The sequence below is a fragment of the Chinchilla lanigera genome, unplaced genomic scaffold, assembly GCF_000276665.1.
Source record: "Chinchilla lanigera isolate Chin_1 unplaced genomic scaffold, ChiLan1.0 scaffold00055, whole genome shotgun sequence".
NCBI classification, from domain to species: domain Eukaryota; kingdom Metazoa; phylum Chordata; class Mammalia; order Rodentia; family Chinchillidae; genus Chinchilla; species Chinchilla lanigera.
The window spans coordinates 8,469,777-8,480,322 of NW_004955456.1; the positions used below are offsets into that span (position 1 = coordinate 8,469,777).

Below are 10,546 nucleotides of genomic sequence, written 5' to 3' on the forward strand. Positions count from 1 at the left end.
TTTTTTTTTTTTTTTTTTTATCCTTTTGAGACGGGGTCTCGCTACACAGTTCAGGCTGGGTTTGAGCTCACTTTGTAGCCCAGGTTGGTCTCGAACTCTCAATGATCTTCCTGCCTCAGCCTCCCTAGTGCTGGGATTACAGGGTTTTGTTTTGTTTTGTTTTTTGTTTTTTGAGTTCTTTATACATTCTCTGTCGCAATCCTTAGTCTGAGGAATATCAAGGAAACATTTTTTCCCACATTGTGGGCTGTCTCTTCACTTTGTTGGTGGTTTCTCTTGCTGTGCAAAAGCTTTTTAATAAAATGAGATTACAGTTGTTGGTTTTTTGTGGTAGTTCCTATGTGATTGGGGTTTTATTCATAAAATCTTTGCCTACACCAGTGTCTTTAAGAGTTTTACCTATTCTGTCTTCCAGCACATTTAATGTTTTTGTCTTAACATTTAGATCTTTGATCCATTTTGAATTTAGTTTAGTGCGTGGTGAAAGATACAGGTCCAAATTTAATCTTTTGACTTGTGCAGAGCCAGTTTTCCAGCACCACTTTTTAAATAGGCTATCTTTCTTCCAGTGTATGTGTTTGGCCCCTTTGTCAAATATAAGGTAGCTGAGTATGTCTGGAATTGTTTCTGCATCTTCTAGTCTGTTACATTGATTGTTTGGTCTATTTTTTTGACAATGCCATATTGTTTTTATCACTGTAGCTTTATAGTATAATTTTAAGTTAGGGATTGTGATGCCCCCTACCTTGCCTTTGTTGCCCAGAATTGCCTTTGCTATTCTAGGTCCCTTCTGGTTCCAAATGAATTTTAGGATTGTTTTCCCTAATTCTGTGAGATATGCTGTTGGAATTTTGATTGGAGTTGCATTAAATCTGTATAACAGTTTTGGACGTATGGCCATTTTTACTATATTGGTTCCACCTACTCAAGAGCAAGGGATATCTTTCCATTTTCTGATATCCTCTTTAATCTCCTTTTTCAGAGTACTGTAGTTTTCAAGGGAGAGGTCTTTTATATCCGTTAGATTGAGTCTTAGGTATCTCATTTTTGGGGGTACTATTGTGACTGTGGTTTTTTTGTTTTGTTTTTTTTTTGTTGTTGTTGTTTGTTTGTTTTGTTTTTTTCCGATACCAGGAATTGAACTGATGCCCTCACGCTTGTGAGGCAGGCGTGCCGCTGAGCTATATCCTTGGCCCATTGGATGCTATTGTGAAAGTTGTTGTTTCCCTAATTTCTGTCTCTGAGTTTGTTGTTTGTGTATAGGAAGGCTCTTGATCCTTGAGTGTTGACTTTGTATCCAACTGTGTTACTGAATTTGCTTGTTAAATCTAGCAGTTTTTTAGTGGAGTTTTTTGGGTTTTCTATGTCGAGTATTGTGTCATCTGCAAATAATAATTTCACTTCTTCCTTTCCTATCGTTATTCCTTTTATTTCTTTCTCTTGTCTAATTGCTCTGGCTAAAGTTTCCAGGACTGTGTTGAATAAGAGACAGTGGGCATCCTTGTCTTGTTGCTGATTTTAAAGAGAAAGCTTACAGTTTTTGTCCATTTAGTATGATGTTGGCTATTGGTTTGTCATAGATGGCTTTCATTAAATTGAGATAAAGACTATCTATTCCGATTTTCTGTACGGTTTTTATCACGAATGGGTGCTGGACTTCATCAGAAGCTTTTTGTGCATCTGTTGAGATGATCATAGGTTTTTGTCCTTGGGTCTGTTAATATGATATGTCACATTTATTGATTTTTGTAGGTTGAGCCATCCCTGCATCCCTGGTATGAATCCCACATGGTCATGGTGTGTAATCTTCTTGATGATTTGCTGCATTCTATTTGCCAGTATCTTATTAAGGATTTTTGCACCTATGTTCATTAGGAAGATGGGCCTGTAGTTCTCATTCTTAGTTTGGTCCTTCTCCGGTTTGGGTATGAGAATAATGCATTTTTCCAGGAATGAATTTGGGAGTATTGCTTCCTTTTCGGTTTTATTAAAGAGTTTGAGAAGTATTGGTGTTAGGTCTTCCCTAAATTTCTTGTAGAATTCAGCAGTGAATCCATCAGGACCTGGGTTTTTCTTTTTTTTTTTTTTTTTTTTTTTTTTTTTTTCCGGTACCGGGAACCGAACTCACGACCTTGTGCTTGCCAGGCAGGCGCTTTGCCGCTGAGCTAAATCCCCAGCCCCAGGACCTGGGTTTTTCTTTGTTGGTGGGTTTTTAATTACAGCTTCAATTTCATTGATATTTATTTAGGATTTCTATATCGTCTTGATTCAGCTTTGGTAACTTATATGTATCTAGGAATCTGTCCATTTCTTCTGCATTTTGCATCTTATTAGAATACAAGTTTTCGAAGCAGGTATAGATCATCTGGATTTCTGCAGGGTGTGTTGTGGCTTCACCCTTTTCATTCCTAATTGCATGGACTTGAGTCTTTCCTTTTTTTGATAAGGTTGGATAAGGGTTTGTTGATTTTATTTAATCTTTCAAAGAAGCAACTCTTTGATTCATTGATTCTTTGTATTTTTTTTTAGTCATGGGTGTGTTAACTTCTCCTCTGATCTTTATAATTTCTTCCCTCCTATGAACTTTTGGCTTAGCCTGCTCTTCTTTTTCTGTAAGTTTGAGGTTCACCATTAAATTGTTTATTTGTGCTTGCTCTGTTTTCCTGATATGGATATTCGCTGCTATAAATTTCCCTTTTAGGACTGCTTTCACTGTGTCCCATAAGTTTTGTTAGCAATCTTTTTTATTTTTTGAGACAGGGTCTCCAATTTACAGTCCTCCTGCCTCAGCCTCCAAGAGTGCTGGGATTGTAGCTGTGTGACACCGCATTTGGCCAGGGACATGAGCTTTGATGACAGTTTAGCTTTTACTATTTCTGTAACAGATTATTTACTTTCTCAGCATCAGTTAAATCTGGGGGTTAAATGTACTTGCCACACGGGAAACAAACCATGGTTGTAGGGGCTGCTACTTTAGACATAAGATTCCCCCCTTTGGGCTGGGGATATAACTCAGTGGCGTAAGCACCTGCCTGGCAATCACAGGTTCCTGAGTTCAATTCCCGGTACTGGAAAAACAAGATTTCCCCCCTGCTTGCCCCTGCTGGAGCTGTAGCCCTGCTGTCGCTGCTGTTCTGCGGGTGATGAGAGTGAGGCTGGGCCCTGGGTAATCGGTACTACTCCTCAGACGTGGGGCTGTAAGGATTGTGGCTTCTTCTGCCTTTTGTTCCAGAATTTTTGTAAGCTCAGTTGAATTAACTGGAAATAAGAGATAGATCTGGAGCTCCAGAGCCCGGTTGAAGAAGAAATTTAGACATTGCTCCCTGCATGGGGGTGGTAGCCAGTCACTCCCTTCCCTTTGAAGTCCAGTTGTCTTTTCAGCAAAGAACTGTATAGTCTCCGTGACAGGTGATAGTTGTTGGGTTTACAGGTGACTTGAATCCCTTGCATACTGCAAAGCGGCATATATCTACCTTCCTTCCCCAACTGGGTTGTGAGTCCTTGGAGGGCAGAGGACTGTACTTTGTAGGTCTGGGGATAACTTCTGCCCTGTGATAGGCCTCATGTTATTTGCTGACATAGCGAGTTAACACTTCATTTTAATCTCAAAAAAGGAACTCTCAACCATTTTTAAGTGAATACCAATGAAGGTGATTTTATCTTTATATTGCATTAAAACATTCTTTTCTTCACATATTCTGCATAAAAAGTACTACATCAAATGTCCTTAAAACTGCACCTTAACAGGGCATGATGGTGCGTGCTTGTAATCCCAACACTCAGAAGGCTGAGGCAGGAGGATCGCTGAGAGGTCAAGCCCAGCCTGAACTACATAGCAAGATCCTGTCTAGTCTGAAAAAAACCAAAACCAAAATCAAATGAACAAACAGAAGAAGTCCTGCACCTTGACGGTCACTGCATCGTGTCTCGGCTTTATAGGGTCTGGTCTGTGTCGGTGCCAGGGAGTGGAAGGCTCGGACCGTTACTCTGCTGTTCCTTCCCCTCATTTTACAGTTGAAGAAAGTGAGGGCCGAGTCACAGTGGTTCTCCCATTTTTATCTGACAGGGTATTTTTCTAATTCAGCTTGTTTGAGACCCAAGATCCCTGCCAACTCGAGTTCTAAATGTTTTGTATTTATCTTCGGCAGAGCTGAAAAGCTGCAGCTGCTGAACCACAGGCCGATGACCGCTGTGGAGATCCAGCTGGTGAGTGGGGGGCCTGGGCCTGGCCGGGGTCGGGGAGAGGCCTCCAGTGCCCGCTGGTCAGCGAGAGGAGGCCTCAGAGCGCAGCCTCGCCGCCGGGCCTCAGGCTGCTGACTCTCTCCCGTGGGCTTGGCGGCTTCGTCTCCTCCGATGTGATGCGTCAGGCCTGCGCCCTGCACCCTCTGGGTCTCCCCTGCTCCGGCAGCCCCACCCCTCTTCTCTTGGCAGCCGGGTACTTCCTCAGCTCTCCTTGCCCGCCTCCTGCCTGGGCTGCAAACCAGAAAGCCCTTCCTTCAGCTCAGGCCCATCGTGTTTTTCTTTCTTTCTTTTTTTTTTTTTTGTCTTTTTGACACAGTGTCTCACTGTGCAGTTCAGACTGGCCCCTTCCTGCCTCAGCCTCCAAGTGCTAGGGTTCCAGGCCTGCACCACGCCCAGCTTGGCCCATCTCCTCTTGCTCCCTGTCTGTCCCTCCTGCATGGCAGGGCCCTAGTTTCCATCATCCTTTCCTAACCCAGCTCCTGCCCTTCCCCTACCTGTGAGTGCCCCTCTAACACCCGGCTGTGGAGCACTGCAGCCCCCTGCCTTCCCTGCATGAGACGGAAACCTCCCTGTGCGCCTCAGCCCTGGGAAGTCCGGGCTGCAGGCCCTGCGTAAGGGGTGGGCAGCGCGGGCCGGGCGCTGGAAGGAGTGCGAGGTGACATCCAGTGACACGCGGGTGGCTGCCCTGTTGGCTCTCGCAGCAGTCTCCTGTGGCACAGGCAGGGAGCAGGTGGTCTAGCTGCTGGTGAAAATCTCTGCTGCAGGGAGCTCAGGGAACAAGAAAGTTTCCAGAGTCAGTTTAGACACACTCAGCTCTGTCAGATTTCCTTTAGAAAAACATGGAAGAAAATGGCCAGAAACACCTATCATCTTGAGTTTCTTGTTGAAATTTTTTTCAGGGGTAGTAAACTTCGCCTGAAGCCTTCATTACCTTCATTGTTTCTGCCCTTTCAGAATATACCCAAATTAGATTAGAAAAATTCCTCTCCAGGGGAACTGGCCTTTCGGCTAAATGGAGGTCTCTCTTTTGTATCCTATTATTCTTGCACTTTAGACTGCTGGAGATTTAACTTACAGGAGAGAAAAAGCAAGAAGCAAAACAGCAAGAAGCCAGTCCCTTGCCCTCTGGGTTAGAGATCACATGTCGCGTCTCCTCCAGCTCTGATCAGCAGCATATGTTACTGTGGCGGAGGGACAGATGGCGCGGGAGAGGGAGGACGGCGTGACCTCGCCGCGGAGCCTGCAGAGAGCTATCATTACCCCCTAACGGCGGCCTCCGTCCCAGGGGCCGTATCTGTGTCCTTTCCAATGCCCTCACCGTAGTGTTAGTGGGGATGCAGAGAATGGGTGAGCGGCTGGCGAGGGGCTGCAGGGTGGCGTCTCGGAGCCTGTCCCTCTCCTCCCAGCCGCGCACTTCGCTCCTGTGCGTTAGTCAGGGTCGCAGAGCGCTGTGACCCGATTTATCAGGGGAGCAGCTCATGCGATGATGCAAGCTGAGCCCCAAAAAGGCATCCGCAGGCTGGAGAGTCCAGGATACGAGCAGCACCGCGCAGTCCAGGTCTGGGGGTGCAGAACCCCAGGACTCTGGGGCCTACCGGCGTGCGGCATGGAGCAGCTCGGGGCAGAGCGCCCGGAGTGCTGGTGTCTGTGGGCGGGGGAGCGGTCAGCCTGCCCGGGCGCACGGGCTTCCCACCCTGACCTCCGCCAGCGCATGGCTCACCCACATGCGGGGCGGGTTTGCCCCTCGAGGCCCACCACTCTCCCAGGCCACCCAGCAGAGGCGCTCACAGCTCTCTGGGGTCCCCAGGCAGCCGGGCACGGTCGAGCTGCGACAGCGCCCCTGGAGGGGGTGGGGGGTTGAGGGGTGAGGGCAGCACCCAGGTGGCTCCCTTCTTCCTCAGAGCAGGCAGCCTTAGTGAAAACTGTCTCCTCCTAGCGCTGGCTCCGTCACAGCCCGGTGCCCCTCCCTAGGATGTGGCTACAGGAGGCGGCAGGCCCTTTACCGGGCTGCGAACAGTGTCTTCTCCACACAGAGGGAGAAGTGAGGGCTTCCCACAGCAGGAAAGTGCAGCGCACCTGAGAGCCCCTGTGCGCGCCCGGTCCCCAGCAGCGGATCCCGGTGTCCACGTGTGTCCGCGTTCACTTGGGGCCCGGGCAGCCTTCGGAGGCTGAGGTTCACCCGCTCCGTTCATGAGCCTCTGCTGTGGCCTGTGCCTGGCATACGGTCAGGTGTCACATTTCCCTCTTGAGATGTCACGTCAGTGCTCAGAAAGTTTCAGAGCCAAGCATAGTGGTGCATGCCTGTAATCTCAGCTGCTCAGGAGGCTGAAGTGGGAGGATTGCGAATTTGAGGCCAACCTAGGCAATTTAATGAGAGCCTATCTCAAGACAAAATAAAAGCTGTAGTCCTAGCACTTGGGAACCTGAGGCAGGAGGATTGCTGAAAGTTTAAGGCCAGCCTGGGCTGCATAGTGAGTTCAAGGGCAACCTGGACTACATAGTGAGACCCTATCAAAAAAAAAAAAAAGAAAGACAGAAAGAGCTAAGGATGTAGCTCAGTGGTAAGATGTTTGCCTAGTATATGTGAAACTGTGGGTTTAATTGCTACTAATGTATAAAGAAAAAAAATAGGCTTGGATTTTAGAGCCCATCAGATCGGCCTGCGTTAGATTCTGAGTCCTGTGGAAGACAGCAGTGTGTGAGCTTAGCACTTAGAACGAGGGAGGCCGCTTTGGGAGTTGAGCGGTCCAGATTGACAGCCTGGGGATTAGCACAATCTTTGTATGCGATACAGGTTTGTCACCATGTGTTTGCCAAGTGAGTTTTTAAATTGCATTTGCTGCACGCTACGAGCAGTGCAAACCCTTTGGCGTGCGGACATCGAGGTGGCTCTGAATGCGCCTTTCTCCTGTGTGAGGGGGTAGAGGGGCGGGTGACTCAGCTGGCGTTTACCCGGTGTGTCCAGGAGGGGTCGGTAAGTTGTTTTTGATTTTCATTTGTTTGTTTTTTGGGGTAGGGTCTTGCCACCCATACGTGGCTGATAAGTTTTCAATTTTTTTTTTAATCAGCACCTAGCACTCAGTGCTAAGTAGAGTTAGGAACTTGTTTTTCTAAGATTCTCATCTTACGAAGAAAACACAAGTTGCATTAAGCTAAATAAAATATACCTAAAAGAACAAAATAGTGAAAAATTACACAGAGAAGAGGTGCTTTCAGAAATCAAAAACTTAGCTGGGCCTGGTGGCACATGTCTGTAATCCCAGGACTCGAGGCTGAGGCAGGAGGATTGTTGGAAGTTTGAGACCAGCCTGGGCTACAAAGTGAGCTCAAGGCCAGTCTGAACTGCAGAGCAAGACCCTGTCTCAAAAAGACCAAAAAAAAAAAAAAAAAAACAGAAAGCTTATCAGCCAGATGTGGTGGCGCACGCCTGTAATCCCATCACTCAGGAGACTGAGGCAGGAGGATTGCCATGAGTTCAAGGCCAGGCAGAACTACATAGCAAGACCCTTCAGCCTCCCAGCACGGAGCCCTCGGTCTTCTGTCTCAGACCCTTCAGCCTCTTGGCATGGACTTGCACAGGACATTGCCGTGAGCTCCAGGCCTTTGACTGGACCCTTGAATCTCTAGTGTATGGACAGACCTTTTGCACTTTCTACAATTGACTGTGGGCGGCCACTGTGGCCCGTCTTGTAGATTTCTGCCCTGCATTCAGGCTGATTGGAGCGTGTGCGGCCTTGAGCAGCCTCGCCCCAGCCCTGACTGCCGCACCCACCTTCGAAGGATTGCACGTCTCTCCATGGAGCCGCAGGCCCTCGACCCTGGGGTGCTGTCAGGTCCAAGCCAGCGCAGGGAGTGTGTTCAGTGGTGGGCTTTAGACCTGGGCGGCCAGGCTTGGGATCCCAGTTCTGCTCCTGCCTTGGGTGAGGGTGAAAAGACACATTGCTTGTAAGCAGCCCCGGGGTGCCACCCCAGGCACACAGAGCCCTCGAGCGCCTGTGAGCGGTGGTGACGGCGGCACTGAGAGGGAAGCGGTGAGCCCTTTGGCGCCGAGCAGTGGAGACGTGTGCTGTGAAATCGGAAGCGTGTAGTGGTGCGTTCACCCCTCTGGGGTGGCTTTTCTCTGTGTACACAGCATCCCCTTCTCGGGGCCGAAGCGGGTGGCGAGAGGACAGGCAGGGTTTTCCCCACCTCCTGCCCATTTGGCTCCTGTGCATCGGCTCAGCGCACTGGCTGTGCCCTGCCGTGCAGCCTGGGGGGAGAGGCGCTGGGCACCTCTGGCCGGGCAGGGCTGGCTGGGCCCGAAGCGCATGTCGCTAAGGGCAGCGTCTGCTTTCCTCGCGCAGATGGTGGAGGAGACGGAAGAGCGGTTCACAGAGGAGGAGCAGATCGAGGCGCTGCTCCACACCGTAACGAGCATCCTGCCTGCCGAGCCGGAGGCGGAGCAGCGGACCGGCGCCAGCAGCGCCGAGGCGATGGACGAGGAGGGCCCAGCCTAGAGGAGCGCGGGGCCGGGCCGCTCACGGGTAGAGGGCCGGCAGCCGCTTCCTGGCCATTCGGAGGACTGTTTCTTTGCTTTTCCCATCTGTCCCAGCAGCCTGTTTCCAGGGGTGGTTGGGAAAAATCATCAAGAAATAAGTGAATGGAGATACTCGGGCCTCGAGGAGGAGCCGCAGTGAGGTCAGGCTGAGGTTACTGTGGCAGAGAGCCAGAGGAAGGACAGTGACTGGCCACGCCGGTGGGAGCGCCCTTTCCTGTGGCCTTTGCTGCTCGCAGGAGCCCTGAGTGTCCACAGATGGCGAAGCACTTGTGTGGCCCCTGATGAGCTGCGTGGTAATGACTTTCATCTGCTTTCCGAGGGACCCCGGGCAGAGCTGGGAGGGCCGCTGACGAGAGCTGAATTATGGGAACCTGGTTGGAGGGCTCGGACCCCAGAGCAGCGAATAGTGGCTGTAGGTCAGGACGAGCGCTGGCCTCGCCTGCCTGAGGGAACGTGGACGTCGGGTGAGTGAAGACCAGGCCTCGCGAGGGCTGCCTTCGGGTCTCACTGCCTGGTCCCAGGTGATCGCGGCCGGCTCTCCAGACCACACGGCTGCGACCAGGCACAGTGGGGCTTCCTGGCTGACCTGTTTCCTGGCCGGGCCTGGCCGGGCCGGCGGTGACGCAGACCAGGTGAGCCTCGCTGCAGAAGGAAATCATTTGCGCCTTTAAAGGGGGCATCGTTAGGCAGTTCTTCCATGACCAGAGCGGGAAACCCTGGATCGACTAATAAGAATTTGCACTTGCTATTACAAGGTTGCCTCAGTTTTTGAATTTAGAATAATAATTACCACGTGAAGACCTTTTAATATTCGGGCTTTGCAGAGTTAGGACTTCCAGATGGGCCTGTGGTTGCCGTCTCCATTCCCTATTCCGTTTGGGGCAGAAAATGCCCATGTGTACTAATCTTCCGGTTGGTGCTTGTTTTGGCCTAAGATTACGTATCTTCAGTGTTATTAATTGAGTTACTTGCGACCCTTGTCCTTCCCAGTTTATTCTGAACCTCCTCCCTGCCGCAGTTGGCTGCGGTTGCTGCCTTTACCATCCGAAGAGTGGTGAAGTCTTTGGAGGCCGCGCTGAGAGCCACAGGTTTGGGGTTAAATCTCTGTCAGTAGGGGGATCCAGTCGGAGCTGCTGATTGCTCGTGCCTGTTTCTCTTTTACCCTTACTAGAAATGTGTGAGATGGTTTCTCGATGGGTTTAAGCCTTACACTAGCGAGTGAGAAGTTTTCCAGCTGTTGCCAACCTTTGCATTTTCTTTGAAGAATTTGCATTGTCACAGGCTGAGAAATAAAATCACATCTGACTTAAAGGCTAAAATGTCTGATTTTTTTTTTTTTAAGTTAAATACTCTAAATTTTTTTGAAAAATTTGTTTCCATGTTGGGACCTGAATTTAGCCTCAGTAAAACCAGGCCGTGGGAGACACCCTTTACAAGAAACAAGATGTGGGGAACCACTCAGACTGCTCCAAAGCTCAGGGGCGGCCAAGGACGCCTGAGGACGTGACACCGCTTGTCTAGCGCAGGCGCACAGTGGGACAGTTACGTGACCGTGACTGAGCACAGGTACGCACAGGTGCTGGTTACGGCCCTAGGTGAGAAAGTAAACACGAGATGAGAACAACCTGTGTAGGAACTCTACAGCACAGACGCAGGCGGCGCCCTCGCGCGCTCGCTCTGGCCCTCTCTCTGCCCCACGCTGCCTGCGGTTGTCCTGATGCCTTGCACATATGTGTTCTTTAACCTTGGGACCTCCCCTGTGAAAAT

The 10,546-nt window shown here is 49.9% G+C and overlaps 1 protein-coding gene across 4 annotated transcripts in view; it reads left to right on the plus strand.

The window, feature by feature from the left end:
* Crcp (CGRP receptor component) overlaps positions 1-10,090 on the plus strand; it is a 48,706-nt gene extending 38,616 nt beyond the window's left edge. For all 4 annotated transcript variants that reach the window (XM_005396709.2, XM_013520646.1, XM_013520644.1 and 1 more), the window contains 2 exons: positions 4,149-4,206; positions 8,586-10,090. In XM_005396709.2, coding sequence (XP_005396766.1) covers positions 4,149-4,206; positions 8,586-8,738 — 211 coding nt within the window. In that variant the 3' untranslated portion in view covers positions 8,739-10,090. The remainder of the gene's footprint in view (positions 1-4,148; positions 4,207-8,585) is intronic.
* The last annotated feature ends 456 nt before the right edge of the window (positions 10,091-10,546 follow it).